The sequence below is a fragment of the Rhipicephalus microplus genome, chromosome 2, assembly GCF_043290135.1.
Source record: "Rhipicephalus microplus isolate Deutch F79 chromosome 2, USDA_Rmic, whole genome shotgun sequence".
Lineage (NCBI taxonomy): Eukaryota > Metazoa > Arthropoda > Arachnida > Ixodida > Ixodidae > Rhipicephalus > Rhipicephalus microplus.
In genome coordinates, this window is record NC_134701.1 from 276,824,305 (window position 1) to 276,843,760 (window position 19,456).

The following is a 19,456-nucleotide window of genomic DNA, read 5'->3' on the forward strand; positions in this document are numbered from 1 at the left end:
TCTGACTATAAAGCTGCTGAGGTCGCCTCGAGCTTAGCATATTCCCATCAAATACCTGAAATGAAAACTGTTTTAAACTTTTTGAAGTTGATTACGCTTCCGTACTGGACATTATAGCTTAGTATTTTGAGCCATTTGACTGCTGTATTGAATTGTGCAATGCAGATTCGCTGCTTATTAGGTTTTGTGGAATTGTGCGTCCATGCCTATGAAAGTATGTGCCTCAAACATCTGAGTAATGAAACACAAGAGACCTATGGTACAATAGATAAATAATTCATCTCACTCGTCGCATGGAACGTTTAGGTATAATAATTGTAATTCCAAATGTAAGGATAGTGCTTCTTCATTTAATGCGCTGTAAAATAAATTAGAAGCCAAAATGAAAGAGACTAAAAGAACTACCTCTTTAGCAATGTCTTGGCTACATTTATAAAAAAAATCCTTCAAGGTTCTAAAGATAGATGCATCCTGCATCGCCTGAGTCGTCATTGTTTATTATTGATGACCAATACTCCTCAATCCTTGAAAAATGAATGGATGTCTTTAATATTTACTTCAAATCAGTTTTTCTTTTGCTGATAACGGCATCAATCCTTCTTTCCTGCGTGCAGCAAACTACCTGCTTTTCGTGATTTTTAATGAAGCTCCGCCGGAGCTTCAAAATTGGTAATCAGGATGGTGTTCTAATTATATTACAATAATTTCTACAACACTTCCCAAGCTCTGTAAATTATCAAACGTCATGCCCATAGTCAACTCCCTAAACAAGCAAATACCAAATTATAGGCCAATATTATTGTTTTTCACCAAGTCAAAGCTTTTGAAGCATATCATTAACAAATATATTGTACAATACCTAAACACACACAATATATTTTCCTGACCACAGCATGGCTTTTGTGCTGGCTATTGTAGTGTTACACAGTTGCTCGAATTGACGCGCAACATTACTTCTTCCCTCAACAAACGAAGACAGATTGATGTCATATTTAATTACTAATCAAACGTCTTTGCCATGCTTTGCCATGCCAAAGTTAAAGCTTCTTCCCAAATCTTTTGACGACGACATGCCGGTTGATTGGATAGCAGATTAATTTCGGTAGCACTCAAGATTTGTTACGTTTAACCACGCAACGTCATATGACGTATAGATCGCACCATCCCACCACCTCAAGGCTCGGTTCTTAGACTGCTTTTGTTTATTATTTACCCAAATGACGAAGCAGAACTTATCAATAACACTCATATTAAAATCGGAATATCTGCAGATGACTGTGTTATGTCTAGAACGATGTATAATGTTCTAGAATGAAGATGCCCTGAATAGCCTTATTTTGTTGTTTTTTAACTGGAGTGAAACATGGCAAATGTCAATTAACTTGAAAAAGACTCCAGTGACGACCTTTTCAAATAAATAAAGAACAGCCTCTTCATTTTACATAAACTAATGACAGTGTAAGCCTAATACGTGTTATGAAGTTTTAATACATTAGTGTTACTCTTACAACAAATTTTAAATGGCACAGCACGTCGAAACAATCTGCAACAAGCTCTTGAAAAGCTTTGGCACATCCGACGCACATTTAGCAAGAAGAAAGGAATGTGGACTGACAGCACATAAGGCTTCGGCTAGACTCGAAAAAGCGTCGGTTATTTGGTCGCCTCACCACAGATATTACATAACTATGTTAGCTAATCAAGGTGAACAGTGTAAGTGCTTCAGACAGGCTGGCCGATACTTTGATAGGAGGACCTGTCTTTGTCAAAGGCACCTTGTCTTCCTTGGCATGTTAGTTTTAAGGGAGTTAGTAGTGACGCTATCTTTTGGTGGTGGTGTTTCTCCCTGATGGTAATATCTATCCTAAAGGAAAAAAAATCTCTAAGGCTGAAAAGTGCAGCCCTCGCTTCCTTTCAAGTTAGTTTGCAATGATACAAAGTGTTTCGTCAGAGGTAGGGGGCAGGGGAAGCAAAAAAAAAAAGGGGGGGAAAAGAAAAGAGGGGGGGGGCTGCAAAGCTGCAAACTAGGAGCTGTGTGCTACAAAGCAGTGGCTGCTGCAGGCACGAACGAAGGAAAGAGCATGAAATACTTCGAAACCAGCAGAAGGACGCCACGTCTAGCCCCCGAAAAGAGTCCTTCCCATTAGTAGGTGTTTCAGAATAGGCGTACGTCGCTATCGTCGGCAACCCAAATAAATGAACCGTGTCAAGGTCCATTTCTTTTTTTTTTATGTCAACTAGAATATTGACTACATCGTAGTGTCTCGCCTAAAATTTTCAGTTCCATCACTTGCAGTGCAGTTTACAAATTTCTCTACTTTCGTTGTTATCCTCCAGAAGAACTGAATGACCATGGGCATTCCTCTTCGAGGTGAGCGGTAAACTGCCGTTCATAATCTAATAACTCCTACGTATGTAATTCCGTCCATTGCTTAGATAGGTGAATTTACCTACTGCATGAAAGAAAACTCTACAATTCCACAATGGCACTAAGTAGCTTATGTTTGCCACACACTGGCAAGTTTGCCACACACTGGTAGCGTTATGCGTCGTGTTAGTTCGAGCTGCAAGCAGTAGAAGAAGACGACAAGCCTCTTCGGCTGTGGTGAAGGTCGCTATTTCCAATGTCGGCATAGTCTGGGCGCTTCGGAGCAGTGCGCGGGAAGACCACCTCGTCTCTCAACAAGCGTTTTAAGCGCAGTGACCGTGCGGCTTCTGGATATGGCCGAGGAAGACGGTTTTGTTGATGAGCCCCCCGGTGAGCCAGAGCGGCCTGCAATACCACATCTGCTGCTAGCCAGTTTCAATTTGTATTGTGCTTCCTAATAATTACAACGCTAAGGTCATCTCTATTCAAATGTACTTACCTTTGTGAAACAGTTACATACAGGTTCGTCACACCGTGTTCGGTAAGAATCCAAGAAAAAATACCTAATACTGAATAAGCTCGAATAAGCTCCGCCGAATAATAAAATACCGAATAAGCTCCGCCGACTGCCATCACTGTTCCTCCTAAAGAGTCACATAAATGCTTTATCCAACAGCGCTGACTCGTTTTCGCATCGTCAACCGCTTCTCGAGTGTTTCGTATAACGTTTTCATACACAGAACAGTTCGTGTTGCTGGTTATAAAAGGGCAACTTGAACGTCCTACTTAATTTTCATCAGGGATTTTAATATCGCTGCTCAGCCAAACGTGATGCTTTTTTTTATTGACGGCAAACCTTCAGCTCCTAATATGTGAAGTATCTACATTAACCTGAAAAAAAGCACTTAAAAGGGCCCTGAAACACTTTTCAAGTAACCATGCAATTAATTTACTGAAAGAGCTTATTGCCTCACGAATTCAACGGTGCAAAAAATTTAAGATTCTGTCCAATACGAGTGGAGTTGCAAAGCTTTGTCGCATGCTGCAATTGGATTCTGTCTTCTCTCGTCCCGACGAAAGCGCTGGAAGCTAAGCAGGGAGGGATGGCAGGGGCAAAAAAATAAGTCACGCGCACCTCGTGACCTTGAGCACTTTTTTTATATTTTTTTCGAATGTATGGTTTTCTCATGTGTGATCGCGCGCGCACGCATGGACAAGTCGCGGCGATCTCTGTAACGAACGAGTGCACTATGTTCAAATAAGCTAATGGCTGATAGATGATTTTATAGGGCTGACTTTCGAGCGTCTTCATTTGTCGAGAGAATAGAAAACAATTCTCAGCACACATTAATAATTTACTGAGAATTCCAGGCCACGTTCTGTGCTATATCATTTCGCTCGCGTGTTCTCGGGAGCTTCTACTACGGATCGGCAGCGTTTTCTGACCATGCTCAAAAAGTGTTGCCGGGCCCTTTTAAGATATTACCAAAAACCAGATCGCACAATCGACTTCCACAGGTATATGGCATGTGCGCCGCAGGTCTGTCGCTGGAGCTTACATTTTTTCTTAGGCTGTAACCGAGTAGTGCCGATCTTCTTTTCTGTTTTCCTTTTTACTTTAAGTGTCTTGCCGCAGTGGTCAAGTGGCTAAGGTAATCGGCTGCAGACCCGCACGTCGCGGGTTCAAATCCCGGCTGCGGCGGCGACATTTTTCCATGGAGGCGGAAATGTTGTAGGCCAGTGTGCTCAGATTTGGGTGCACGTTAAAGAACCCCAGGTGGTCGAAATTTCCGGAGCCCTCCACTACGGCGTCTCTCATAATCACGTGATGGTTTTGGGACGTTAAACCCCACATATCAATCAATTTTTACCTTAAAATAAACAAGCAGCACGTACTGCATATGATGTCATTAATTTAGGTTAGGATGCGTGCTTTGTACACACTTGTGCCTCACTCGCCTTCAGGGCTACAGGTGGCGCTGACTGACACGCCCACCTTCAAGTTCACATATAAACCCATGCAATAAAGTGGCTGGGGGGATAGCTGCCGTGGTAGCTCAGAGGTAGAGCATCGAATGCATTATTCGAAGGTCGCAGGTTTGGTTCCTGCTCACGGCAAGTTATCTTTTCACCCACTTTTCTTTCTTCACATTTACATTACAATTGGTCTAATAACTTCCACTATACATTCCTTGGCATTATTGTCAAATAGATCTGTGTCAAAACACGGAAAAACGAGCCCTTAAGGTACAGTTCTTTCCCATATATATATATATATATATATATATATATATATATATATATATATATATATATATATATATATATATATATATATATATAGAGAGAGAGAGAGAGAGAGAGAGAGAGAGAGAGAGAGAAATCAGCAGAGAAAATTCAAAGTCACCCATCGGGATTCAAACCAGTGACCCTTCGCTCTTCAGCATGCTTCATTAACCAACTGGGATACGTGGCTGGTACTGTCTATCGCACCAACGGCGACCTAAAAGAACAATTCTCGAACAAAGCATGTGCTTTGTTTGGACAAGTCATACATGCTTTCCCTAAACATTGTCGTATCCTATGGCTTGATTGTTGGAGGGGTGGGTTCACTGAAGCACACGCAGTTGCATGAATGGGGCATTTTAAGATGTCTACGAATCCAGTTTCACTCTGAAGCAACAGAAAAAATTGTTCGCACCAAGTCCAGGAGTATTCGGCAAGTTGCTGGTGCTGTCGTGCCTGTGAGTTTGGTTACCAATGAAATGCGCACCGCCATTATAACTTTCGATGCGTCAACTCAACTCGCTGCCCTAGATGAGTTGTGGTGTTGCTTGCGACGTTAAAACATCACATGGCTTCATCGTCACAACAGTGTAAATCTCACCAGGCACCTTGCGGACTGACGTCACGAACTTCTTGCCGCACAACTTTCTTGTGATGTCTACAGGATGTGCCGTGATAGTCACTAGAGACTTCCACATTAATATACTTCGACGTGAAAACCAGTGGCTTGTCACGTTTCTCGACACCGAACTTGAACTACGCCTCCTGTCGGAAGTCACACAGTCCACTATTCAGAACACGCGTTTAGATGTTGTCGTTACAGCATTACTGTCAATTCAAGGAGAATCGGCCGTGTCAGTACATATAGTATGGTTTCTAAATCTCCCAGCCTTACTTCGTATAACACCCGCCATGGTCGTCTAGTGGTTAAGGCACTTAGCCACTAGACCACCATGGCGGCTGATGCTGCTGACCCGCAGGTCGTGGGATCAAATCCCCTCCGAGGCAGCCGCATTTTCGATGGATCAGGCGAAAATGCTTGAGACCCGTATGCCAAAATTTAGGTGCACGTTAAAGAAGCCACGGTGGTTTAAATTTCCGGAGCCCTCCACTACAGCTTCTTTCATAACCGAATGGTGGTTTGGGGAGGTTAAACCCCAACACTTAGTTATTACTTCGTATAGCAGCCCTATGTGTTGCTATCACATTAATTGCTTCGGACTTGGGCCGAAACTGTAACTTTTTTCTGTGCATTTCATTCTGATTCACTGCATTGGCTTCGGTGGACTTATCGGGTTTAATCAACGTGGCTGTTCTAGTTTGTGTCATAGTTACTTGTGACACAGACTACAAACAAGTCGCAGTAGCTATTCTATGCTTTTCTAATGCATTGTACTTGCCACAAGAAGCTGTTTTATGTTACACGTACGGACGACAAAGGTAGCCGCTACGTTTACAGTGTGTCAACATCTGCTTTTGTGTATTCAATTATTTAGGAAGTGTCATTTTTTAAATCTAAACTATAGAGACGAAATGAGCTCCTTGCAAGCTCTTTTACACATACTTCTATACTTCCAAAGAAATGCGTTTTGTAATTCGCTGTAGCTGTTTATAAACGCCTTGGTTTCCTGCATACTTGAAAAAGAGTTTTATTTAAACCATTGTTGTGCAATTAGAAGCAAACATGAAAACGCAATAACACGTCCTAGCTATTGTCAACTTGTTTCGCTTCACTTTATTCATCTTTATCGCATTTAGCGTTTAAGTATTATGAAATACAGCTTCTAGAGCTTCTTTTGCTATGTAAACATGTAATGGCTTATGGGTGATAACCCGACAATCCCCGCGTAATGAACAGTAAGCTAACGCTTAAAATACAGAAGGGAACTGATGGTTATGAAACTCTCTTCATCAAGCTCCTTTAATGATGTCCCAGAGATAGTAACTATTAGTACATTGAAAAAGAAATAAGAATAATAATTTCACAATTTCACAATACTTAAGCGTTATACTGGTGCTACAACCTAAGCAAAAATGTAGGCGCCGCTCATAAAACCATGACAAGGCTATCATTCACCTGTGATAGGCAATGCTGATAGCTGGTCCCCTTATAAGCCTGAAGTACTTTGTCCCGGGTCACGCATTTGCTACACATATCAGTATTTAAAATTAATTCTTTATAACGAAAACATTACGTCAACGAGTTTACGAGTTTGCATTAGGTTCACAACCTGAGACCAGCTACTAAAACGTGTGTCTTTGAGAGAGTCAACTATCTGAATCGCCCAACATCTACTTGACGTCATGCCATTGGGTAATCGTTGCTGGATGAAGCATTGTTTTGGGTGGTGTAAACCCAACAATGATTAATTCCTCTCTGTGGGTGGGACACCACTGTCTCCGGGTGGAGCTAACATTTTTATTCCTATGCAGTAAACTGCATCATAAATGAATGACATCATCCTCGCGACATCAAGACGCACTTCGTGCACCACCGTGCTCGTATCTTTATCCAGATACTCCGACGCGCCCAGGTCTGCCGGTGAGCAGCGCACCGTACCCCATGGTCCGGCTGGTGCGCAAAGCCAGCACGCTGTCCAGTCAGCTCCACTCGCCGCTGCACCAAGGTGGTTCTGTCTTGACCTCTCCGAAGCCCACCCGTCGTGCGCGAGCAACGTCACCCGAAAAAGCGGGCTCCCCCAAGCAGGACCCACTCGATAGTGGCCCCACATGCCTGCGACGGACGGGCAGTGGTGACGTCATCATAGGTGAGCGAGCCCTTTACCCCCTCGGTCTCCCATCGTTCGTATGCTTATGGTTATAAGTATGTTAACAGCAGTAACAACAACAAAGAGCCCTACCTTCTCTCGTGAAATTCATGAAGGTGCAAGTTGAGCGTACAGATTTTTGTTTAACGTATATGCAGCCTTTGGTTTAACGTATATACTATGAACATGAAGCAGCGCTACGACCAAGGTACCTTCCTTGACCTATGGGGATCGTTACCACAGTAATAGGGTATGAAAATGAGCACGTCAGATCTGTTAGAGCAACCAATCAGTCGTAGATACTCTGAAATGTTACTGTTTAGCTAAGGAGTACCAATTACATACTTGGTGGTCGAAAAGTAGCAGTGCAGCGAAGTTTATCGTCCTGAAAATCGAAGTTTTATTTAAGACAGTCATAAGATTAACTTGATGTTGAAGAGGTCGACCACCGCCTGAAGGCACGTATACACTCCACACCATATATGCTTATAAACACATAATGTAGGGTTGTTTAGGTAGTTCGTACAGTAATTACTGATTCATGCACCAGGAATGTGCATCCTCGCACGCATGCTACCTATCGTTTAGTACGGCCGGTTGTATAAGTGTTACGTTGCACGTGCAAGTCTATCATTCCGAAGGTTCTCTGAGAATAGAGTTTCCTGCTTGTATGTGATACACTGCATCTTTAGTGCTTGTTAAAGATATGGTCTAGGTGAGAAAGCCCGTGTAGGTGTATGATCGTTGAGTTCACACTGTTCAGAAGTATGTGCGTTGAAATTCCGTAAGGTTTAAAAGAATAAAAAAAAAGATTGCTACCCTAATCAGATGCGGGGATTGATTGATTCTACCACTTCACGAACTTCCCCTTTATTATAAGAATGTGGTATCTCGATTGTACAACTACACTTGATTCCGCCTCTTGTCAAAAGCTTTCTGAGTACTGCCTCATGTTTGTGGGCTGCGCCGCGAAAAGAAACATTTCTCTCAAGTCGGTTGGTGCTCTCACGATATTCGCCCTGTAATGCTTGCCCGCAGGTGAGGTTGTGCTTATGCAGCCTCGGCGCGCTTTAAGGGCGTCGGGAGAAGGTGCCTCCGACATGGTGCAAGTGGAGCTGGACTCCGTGCGGGAGTCTCCACCGCCGCGTAACGGACGAAGTGATGAAGAGGTGCCACTCTCCTGGTGAGCACAATAACCCTGCATGCACATGAAGCCGTACGCTAAATCAAGAAACGCTATTGAAGAAAATGTTTATATTAAACGAAATCTCACGCCGTCTTTAACGCATATTTGCCTTAGACGAGTCGGAGGCGAAAGCCGTCTTCTTTTTCTCAGCTGATTGCAGTGAACTCTGTATCCAACGTGGCTTTCTATTGCCTCCGAGATCAGGGACATGTGCCTTCGAGATCGGCTTGCCTGTGGCCAAGCAACGACAATATGCGATCACGTCACCATTTCAAGTCGTGATGACGTCACTGATTTCTGTGACTTGGGAGGTCATCGCAATATCTTTTTGGCGACACTCGGCTAGAAGTCGATGATCCCTTATCGCGTTTGGCGAATCCTCTAGAGTCTTCCCTTTAATAGTTTCCGAGCTCAGTATGTAAAACGGCTTCATTTTAACGTTGCTGAACAATGGATAAATTGGGGCTTCTGCTGCCAGCTGTGCAGAGTCTGCTACCGAAGCTTAGCCAAGCTTATCAAGAGCTCATTGAATAGATATACTTATATAACGAGTCGCAATACCTTGTTTAAGTTCATTGCAGGCGGTTTTTTTTCTCTCTCTCTTTCTCTCTTTCTCTCTCTCTCTTCCCGTTGTCGGCTCTAGTGAAGCCACCATTGGCTCATCCGTAAGAGGGGGGGAGGGGTTGAGGCGATCACCTCCCCCTTCAGAATGTCTGTCAGCACCCCCCCTCTCACTTCAGTGCTTGTAGTCCACCTCCTATCCCCAACTGGACAAATGAGTGAAACCACTGTGAGCTCACATTTACAGCATTTATGTTATGAAGGGGTATTTCTGCTAGTAAACGAAGAAAAGTCATCACCACGCCCCCCTTCCCAGTGTTACTTCAGACGACTGCCCCAACCCCTTAATAATGAGTGGCTGTATCTACCCCTGGGCCACCAGCTGCGGCCAATATTGTTGATAATCCTTTCAAAAAACGTTATAAAGAAGGCCATTGAAAGCTTCACGGCCGGACAACTTGGTGATCAGGATCAAAATTCGTGTATGTCTGTATAGTGGAGTTGATTCTCGAAAGAGCAGAACGAGACTACGGGCTGTGTAGTCTCATGCATCCATTTCTTCAAGATAATGTTTAACGACCCCTTTAGCCTACAACGCCACCGAAACTTAAGACCCAACAAGCTCGAAGTATAAATACATTTTTCTACGCCACCGCTAATCTCCATAATAGTTTAACGACAGGAGAACTATTCGCTCTATAGCAATTTTTCTGAGAAACTCAACTGCCACTGACAGGGCGACAGGTTAGCAATGAGGAGAAAGATACGAACGTTTCAGCTGTTCATCGCGGAAACAATGTTTCATAGAGGCCTTCGACATAGATCCATTGCAGCCATCATGTCGGGTGACGACAGCATGATTATGATTGTTTTTTCTTCCTCGTTTATATGTTCGAAATGCAATGGCGGGAGGGCTAGTTGATTGGTCATTATACGGCAGCGTACACGAAGTGAAAAGGCAACAAACAACGTGTACGTTAACTTCTGTATGACATTTTGCTTCGCTGTCTTTCTGTTTTAGTGTCATATATGCTTTTTCACGTGTGTAAGTGTTCATGTCTATTTAGTTTTGCTGTCAAACGATATGATCATTTACATGACAAATATATCTCTGCAGCCAGCACGCTCTTGATTGGCGTGGAGCAACGCAGAGAAGAGGCAAGCTGATCTTATAAACTTAGAACACCAGAAAGTTGTATATAGGGCATGGATTCGAGGGCATGGATATAGGGCATGGAAAGAATGTATGCGTGCGAACACAAACACGAGTGAAGACATCCGAGACAGCAGAAACGCCGACGTTTCTCTTCTCTCGCGCCTATCTTCGCATGCCCTACTTAAACTTGCTGTCGAGATAAGGCACACATAAAAGGAATAACGACCTGCCCTATGAGTTTGATGTGCTGCCATTCTTGGAAGGCTGAGTGGAGGCCTACGCCAGCGTACCTATCCAATATTTCTCATTTTCTGTATCCCTCAATCTGTGGTTAAGGACAACTTGTGCATACATAACCCATCGCTGCCTTAAGCTCGGTTCTTCGCGCTGCGCAAAATAGCTTATGATATCACTTTCCTCAAAACAGAACGAATGTAATAGAGCTTGCAGCTGGGCGAAATTTTTTTTTATATTTCAGCGTAAACTGGTGTGCGCAAATAAAGGCAACGACACAGAAAAGATGGAAAAGCGCAAACTCAACTGAATTTAGCGCTTGTCCCAGTTCCATTTTTTTCTGCGTCCTTGTTTTTATCTACGCACACTGGTTTACCTTGAAACAGAACGAATGTTCACCGAACATCTGTGGCAGGTTTACTGTTATTATTGCGAACCTTTCCAACAAACCACGAAGAATGAAAGTTTTTCGTGGAATGAAAAAAAAAAAAGGTTTTCTTCGTAACCAACGCTACCTGGACCTAATTACCGCTACATCGGCCTTCTTTCCAATTCAGCTCACGCTCAGCTTCTCGCGTGAGTGGCAACATATCATCAAGCTGGTTCACTCTACTTTGCAGGTTTGGTAACCAAGGAAGTGATGCAGTGTGTGCAAACGAAAAACAACCAGTGCTGTACGCGTATAGTTAGTCGTTCACCTGTTCTTGTGCCCGACTGAGGATATGTTCTCACTGAAGAGCCTAGTGCTGGGTCGGGCTTGGTTTTATTGCTTGTTCCACACGTGTCAGAGATACAAAACAGCCTCCTATACCGAGGAAAAACCTAGGGAACTCGCCTCGCGTTGCAGCTAGGTCTCGAGCATCGACTGGAAAAGAGAAAAGAGAAGCGAGTACCTTCCAGCACAAGGTAGTTGAGACCGCTTCAAGTGCGTTGCTGGTTCTTTGATGTGAAGTGCATCGGTTGAAGAAAGGAAGAGGGGTAGAGGTGTATAGGCCTTCTTTGTAGCTTGCCTGGAGAGGAAAGGAGATACGTCCCAAATACGGTTACTCTAAAAGAAAAGGTTCATCAATGAAAAAGTTGCGACTAGTATTTGGTCACATTATTAAGAGGCTCGGGATATCGCGCGTACGGTGCACCCAAAACTTTTGTTTCTGGAAGGATTGGAGGTGAAAACTGAGGTCTAAGACGGTACACCCAGTCTGTGCAAAGAAAAAATTTGTAGTAAGCCAAGCTAGGTAAACCACTTAGTGAATCTTGCTGTTACCTCGAGTGCCTTCAGCACACGATTCTTATACGAAAGGACTCTATTGTATTTTATCACCTCGCTGTGAATCGGCGCTGCTTATGACAGTCTGATGCCATGCGCGCTCGTATGAGAATTCTTGTCTTGCAATATTCAATTCACGCATATCTTATAATATGTAGGTACCTATACTGTTGCACTTTATTCAAACTTCATTTTGTTACACTTTGCTGAAAGATTGTTACGATTTCGTGCTATGACGATGACGTTCTACGGAACATTAACTTACTCGCTTCGTCTTGTAGGATAAAGAGAGGAACGACAGCTGGCAAGGTAGCCGCAATCGTGTTCGTCACAATACTGTGGCTCATGCTGGTCGCTGGAGCGAGCACCTACTACTTTATTGGTGAGCCATAAAAATCGCATTATATAACTGCACCGTCATTAGTTTGTTTTTTTAATAAATGCGTAACGTTACTGCCACGATTTTCGTACGCTTAGATCCTCTCCTCAAGAAAGTGGAAATGATTTTAAGTTTTTAAACGAATCTAGAGTTGTGATTTATTTAACATAGCAATGGTTTTTTTGGATGTCGAAACCAAATCACAAAATAATTGAATTTGTACCGACTGCGTGCAAATACTAAGTACTTTTAACCAGGCTAAAGAGCCTGAACTCATTCTGTGAGCGTCAGTTATCCGCAGCTACTTCGAGTACGACGCGGTTTACTTGAAGTCACACGTAGTCAATTGTGTTCGATCAAAATTTGTACACCCTGGATGACTGCCATGGCCAAACACGTTAGAGCATGGCAAAGGATCGTAACTTCCATGGTGCACAATAGTGAGGGAGTGAGTGAGTGAGTGATTGATTTATTGATTGATTGATTGATTGATTGATTGATTGATTGATTGATTGATTGACAGAGTGAGTGAGCAAGCAATCGATCGAAACAGCTTTATTCTGTCTGGACCTCACCCGACTGATAAGAGGTTGAGAGAAATGCAGCCGGTGTAACCACTACAAAGTGAAGCAGAGCTGAGCATTCGCCTGCCTCTGCTGGCGCTTGGCTTGTGATCGTCTGAGCCGACGCCGCGGGCTCACCTACCTGTTCTCGAGCTCAGCTTGCACCTGAGTCTTCAGAAGCGGAGGGTCACCTCGCATTCGCTGGTGTTTCGCAACCACTCCTCTCTCCCGTAGATCTGCGTCTAACTTCCGGCGCTGGCGTCTCGCAACCGCTCACTTGAATCGAACAGTCGTATGAGCCCTTCGGTGACGCTCCCTTTCCGGGCGTATTTGGGCATGTAACTTTAACTTTCGCGCTCTTTTTTGTCCCATTTTAATATTGTAGGTGGAGTTTTAGCACCCTCTTTGTACTCATTTCGGCATTTTGAGCGTGACACCAAGCGATGACAATTCGGGCTCCTAGAGAGGGCTCCACACTTGGAAGAAAAAGGAAAGCGTTGCCTTGTTAGCCACGTCACTGTTCTTCTTACTGTTAGCCACACTGCCACAAATCTGAAAACACAATACCTACTTTTCCTGTGATTAACACGACATAGCTTGCATAGGTTTTGATTCCTCTTCGCCTCAAAGGAAATGAAAGTTGATAATAATAATATTTATTGTCATCTTGCGTAGTAAATCACAAATAACAGGCCAGTCAAAACCAGAAGGGGGCTGATGACTAGGCTCGGCATATCGGCAAACGAAAGATGACGCACACATTGAAAGGCTTGTCGCTCAATTTAACAAAGAAAGACATGTAGCTCTTTTAGAATATGTTTAGACAGATTAACGTGAACAAACTATGGGGAACAATATTAAAGTTTAAAAAACTGAATGGGATGATAAGAATTTAGTACATTTCAACAGGCCATAGCCGGCATGAAACTATAAAAAACAGTAGTACAGTAATAGTGGTAGTAGTAATAAAGTAATATTTATAATAATAATGATGATGATGATGATGATGATGATGATGATGATGATGGGGGTGTAGTGGTGGTGGTGGTGGCGGTAGTGGTGATGATGATAATTATGATGATGATGATGAGACCGGATGAACGCAGGACTTCTCAACAGATAGCCTTGGTAAACATTTGGAGTCTTGGAAATGCAAGCGCACTGCTTATTTAGGGCAGCGTCTGAATTAAGACGCCCGTCGTGGTAGCTTATAGGGCTGAGGTGCAGGCGGGTGGTCGGACGGACGGACAGACAGACAATACAGACCAACATTTTTGCGTCGAAGTACCCCAAGAAAGATTATCGTCTTTGAAAGGACGCACTAAATGTAGATGCTTTACGAGCGCGAACTTATGCAATAGTCCCTGCTCGACATTTGCAGCACGCTGCTGAAACGCAAAAAAATGGACGCACAAAAAGAACGCACGTGTGTACGCGAACTTACAACTATCGCAGTTGTTACTTCCACAACTACGCCATGGCATAACAGGGGTACAGTGCTCGGCTGCCGACCTGAAAGTCGCAGTTTGATCTCGGCCGCGGCTGTCGCATTTCGATGGAGGCGAAAGGCTAGAAGTCCGTCCACCGTGTGATATCGGTACACGTTAAAGAACAACAGATGGACAAAAGTTCCAGAGCCCTCCTCCACAGCGTTTCATATTCGCATCGTGTTTTTAGCTAATAAAACGTCACAAATCAAGTTACTCATCTAGCCTTACTTTGGCTCTTCTAGCTAGCTATTCGTTGCCCCACCGTGGTGGTATAGTAGCTAAGCTACTTGGCTGCTGACCCGCAGGTCGCGGGCTCGAATCCCGGCTGTGGCGGCTGCATTTCCGATTGAGGCGGAAATGTTTTAGGCCCGTGTGCTCAGATTTGGGTGCAGGTTAAATAACCCCAGGTGGTCGAAATTTCCAGAGCCCTTCACTACGGCGTTTCTCATAATCATAGCGTAGTTTCGGGACGTTAAACCCCACAAATCAATGAATTAGCTAGCTACTCAATCCTTTCGCGAACGCAGGCGCTGCAGCGAACCAAATGAACTTCGTGCGTCGATGTCAACTTCGCGGTATAAAAGCACAAGACGTACAAACTTTCCACATCACGAAATGGGCACACGAGCACGGGCGATCACGTCTTGTATGTCTTAGTACAAGTTGGAAAACGCACATCCCAACTACTAGCGTGGTGACGACTTTAAGACCCGACCTTGGCGCGACCATTCGTGATGATGAACATGCTCAAACACTTACGAGCTCTGCGCACCAAATTGTCGTGTATATAAATAGCCCGCTCGTGGGAGTGCGCTGCATGGCGATATTGCCTAACGCATTGTGCCGAGGAGCGAGTAGTCGCACGTTAGAATCCTCCATATGTCGTTGAAAAAATATTTATGCTGAGTTATTTTTCTGGCGATATTATAGTACATACTGAAGAAACATGGCGTCTAGTGCAATGGCAAAAAGCTGCGAGAGTGCCCAAGTAATCGCTATGGCAATAAATATTGCAAGTACTTGTTACAAAACCCCTCGATTCACGCTTTTAGGAGCCTTTGGCTTTCACGATGTCCGACCATTGTCGTGGAGGCTCTCTGTCGTCCCTAGCCGAAGTGCAGGTGCGAAACATTTTACAGAGCGCACATAGCGTGCATACGGTTTAAAATAGACCATACTCTGCCCGTGCAACTGCCCATCCGTCCATCTGTTCAGCGGCTTCAATGTAGGCATTAAGGATCTTATAGGACCTAGCTTCGCTTCATCATCAGCATTCACTTAGCGGATCTGCAATCATATTTTTTTACACAATAGTGTTTTATGCTGATGCCCACCACGGCTTTCTGACGTACTTCCGTAACGGAAGTGACGTTGAAGGTCATCGCTTCCACGAAGCGCCACCTCCATGGAGCGTGGTCTCTTCTGCGCGCGTGCTTATCATATTTGTATTTCGCAAAAGGACGAAGGTCACTTCACTCGCTGTCGCGGCCGCGTTTACAAGAGGAGCGGGCTGCTGACACATGACGAAGTAATAATTGGGACAGTTCGCGCTTTTTTTGTGTATACTTGTGTGCTCTTTTCGTGCGTCTTTCTGTTTGAAGAGCGCGCTTTAAGTTTCGAACAGCATACACAGTCTGCGTTTATCCTGTGCATACTAACCTCACGTGTGCGTTCTGCTTGAAGTGTGCGCTGCACGAGCTGCTTGCCATTCCTAACGTGACTTTGCAATTTATTGCTGTTGCTGAAACAATGCACAATAAAACTCAACTACCTCTGTGAAGACTTGTTTCAATTTCGTGTTATATCGATTTCTAAAAAGAGGGATGAGGCAAATATTTTTTTCTTATTATCGTCGTTCATTTCTTCCAGAGTCCGAGTTAAACGATACATCACCAAGGCAAGGCGCTGCACGGCTATTAAGTAACGGGCTGGAAGCAATTTACAACGCAACACATCATCACTGAAGTCCATAAAGTCACTTGTCTTTTTTTTTCTTGTGTGAAGTCTTTTAATGTTGGCAACCACAACAGTAACCGTGATTTGTACTGTCAGCGAACATGAGAAACAGTCGATTTGCGGAGAAAAAAAAAAGACACACAGGCTTATATGAGCACCATCAAGGACAGTCAAGTAGCCTTTGTACAAAAATTCACTGACGATTACGACACTCGCTAATGCGAATTCTGCGTGAAACTTAATGTTGAAGGAATATCAATCGTGTTTAAAGTTGTGGCTATCTGCAGTTGTAAAAATTTAACCTTCGTGACATGCTGCTTCGGAAACTGCCAGTGCTCGAGTGCTACACACACCACTCTGCATTTCAAGTGTCACGAACCAAGCGAAGCTAGCAGGTGTGCACATATCCATGTGAAATACGAAGCGCTCTCAGTTTAGACTGCTTTGCGTCAACTTTAAGAAATTTCAAGTAATCGTATAATCAGTCTGAAAAATCGAAGCGGAAAGTAAAATCACCATTTTGTTTCGTGGAAGAAAGCGCAATCAGCGTGAAAGAAGTCACCTGGGGACTAAATTCACAGTCGAAGCACCGAAGGTAAGTGTAGCAGCTATTGTCGTATCTAAACACAGCATAGGAAACGGGATATTAAGAAGCCTTTTTCATCGTACAACATAGCGGTGACATGATAAAGCTCTGTTGATACTACCACAAAACATAATTGTCATGAGGGTGATAACACGCACGTTAACCCTCTGTGAATATAGATCTAACGCGGGCACATGGCGCCGTATGCTTTTGTCATTGCAATTGTCTGGTTTGAAATCGCAGGTTCTCCCACGGAAATATGAAATGACAAAATTATCTCTATGATATAATTGTTTCCTTGGCATCTCCACAAAAAAAAATTGTCTAGTCTGATCGCCGTTACACTGGCCGCTTCATCAGGCAGTGCCGAGGCGTAGGCAGAATTTTTTGGGGGAAAAGGGTGGGGGAAGAGGCGCTATCCTTCACCTGAAGTGGAAGCCGGGCAGACTGCTGTTTTTTTTTTTTAGTGCTGTGTCCACTATTAATAGCTTAATGCACTTTATTAGGTACTTCGGAACGCGCTAGGCCAAAAAAAAAAGGAAGAGGCGGGGCACAAGCCCGAAGTGCCAACCCCTGGTGAAGCATTAGGGACTGAAATTAGCAGCCTATTCATTAATTCTCGCACTGGTGAGTTGGCCATTTTCTTTGAACGTGATCCACAGTGGCCTGGTACCCATAATAACCCTAAAAGTTTCAGCTGCGGAAGAATGCGAGAGGGACGTCTTTTGAGGCGTAGATATTGAAGAAGCCTTAAGTGACGTACGAACTGAAAGGGTGTCTGTTTTTAATGCCGCGCAATAAGTATTCCTAGTTAGCTTGCGCATCGCTAGAACAATTGCCAAAAATGCAGCTTCAAAAAGAGGGCTGAACCCTTCTAGATTTGATAGATATGTCCAGCCTAGCCAAATAGAGTAAATACCCACGCCTGCCTTTTTGTTCAATTACTGAAGCGCATGTGGCTATTATATAGAGGCCCAATTCGTTTCCACGAGTGTAAGGCCAACTTGCATCCAGCTGTTTAGAATTCCGGTGGATTGTGATTTCAGCTTTGAGGGGAAATTTGCACCGCACTTTATGTTGATATTATGATTTGAAAGCCACGATTCCATCAGACCTCGAATTTTCACATTTAATTTGTCCTGTTGCTTTTGAACAAAGAATTATCTGTGGCACGCGAGAACAAGGTCAACTAACAAGAAGAAAGAAACCTTTATCGTTAATGAAAGCTGTGAAATTGCTACACTTAATGAGAGCTGCTACACTATACTGTAGAGGGCCATGCTATGCTTTGCTAGTGAGTCTGGTTATCCATGTTGTTATGAAGGCCAGCTTCCCATCGAGGGTATGGGGATTCAAATGATGATGATGGTGGTATGGGTATTCAAATGATGATGATGATGATGATGATGATAATGGGTATGGTCTAGGTGCATAGTGCACTTCTCCTCTTGTGTATTCGCCAAGAAACTAGTAATCAGATTGAGGGGCTCAGGTATTTGTAGATTGAAGGAGTTATAAATGGTTAAACGAAAACAAATTTTTCTATTTGAGAGATATGCGATCGAAGTCGACTGGATTTGAATGCAGCGTCGTGATTAATTTTTCGCTTTCTGTTTATTTATTCTTACCTCTCCTTACCTCTCCATAGTCGTTCTCTCTCCCGTCGGGGTTATTACGAGCCACGTCGCATTGTTGAGTCGTGGGATTTGCCCAAATTTTGTGACGCATACCCGTTCATAGCGGTGATAGTGACAAGGTCGAGGCCTTAATGGCAGCTTAAACAGCTTCATTGTTAGTAGGAGATGGCTTTCACCTCTGAGTCTTCTAAGTCACAGTGCATAATGGGCCCTGGAAGTTTTTTTTTTTTTTATGCCTCACTAGGAACTACAGTCAGGCCATTGTCTGCAAGAACTACGTTGTCTGCAGTGGGTAAGAACCATCATTTTCGGGTGACAAGAACAAGAAGATGGCGTCGAACGCCAAGCCTCCGCAGGATGTTAAAAGACGGGATGAAACACGACTTCTCCGCCGAGATGCTGGCAGGGGACGTCCTATGGGAGGCAAGCGCCCCAGCTGCTCTCTTTCCGACTCGATCAGCATGGAAGAACCTAAGTGAGTACCTAATGGCGTCAACACTTTGCAGTCGCGGTCTTGTTCCAAGCTGAAGTTTGCGCGGTCCCCAGAAGCTCGATCACGCGCCTATGTCAAGTGCTAACGCATTTTTTTGTTTCTCGTGAGAGTGCAAATGTTTCTGTGTTTGGGCCAATATAGTTGACACGTGGCCAGTTTCCCACCACACAAAGTTCCCCATCATCAACTGCAGGCGGAAACTGCAATAGCACGTTCAGGTCTCTCATCAAGTGCAAATATTCACCGTCCGCGCCAGCACGAGTGACGCATAAGATCGCGTGAAGACATCACTATATTACGTCATCATGACGTCACAAGTCACACAAGCTTACCCCTATGAATAAATTTATTGCAGTGAAGGTATTGCAATTTTAAACGTATAAGTAACTCCTTAACAAGTAGTACATTATATTTCAGTCATGTGAGGCATTCAAACCGTAATCCATTTATCACCGCTTTCTATAGTTTTCATGTTGCTTACATGTATAATAGAGGACGTTTTGCAACCACCCTGCATATGACCCCC

The 19,456-nt window shown here is 43.8% G+C and overlaps 1 protein-coding gene across 6 annotated transcripts in view; it reads left to right on the forward strand.

The window, feature by feature from the left end:
- Positions 1 to 19,456, forward strand: part of LOC119162990 (uncharacterized) — a 177,127-nt gene that overhangs the window by 138,210 nt on the left and 19,461 nt on the right. Inside the window, exons 1-5 of one of the 6 annotated variants that reach the window (XM_075882061.1) lie at positions 2,588 to 2,758; positions 7,171 to 7,422; positions 8,461 to 8,605; positions 12,108 to 12,208; positions 16,128 to 16,249. In XM_075882061.1, the coding sequence (XP_075738176.1) occupies positions 2,722 to 2,758; positions 7,171 to 7,422; positions 8,461 to 8,605; positions 12,108 to 12,208; positions 16,128 to 16,222 (630 nt within the window). In that variant the 5' untranslated portion in view covers positions 2,588 to 2,721 and the 3' untranslated portion in view covers positions 16,223 to 16,249. Of the gene's footprint in view, positions 1 to 2,587; positions 2,759 to 7,170; positions 7,423 to 8,460; positions 8,606 to 12,107; positions 12,209 to 16,127; positions 16,810 to 18,681; positions 18,913 to 19,456 lie in introns of those variants that run through there. The other 5 variants (XM_075882062.1, XM_075882064.1, XM_037414877.2 and 2 more) reach the window with 5 other exon arrangements.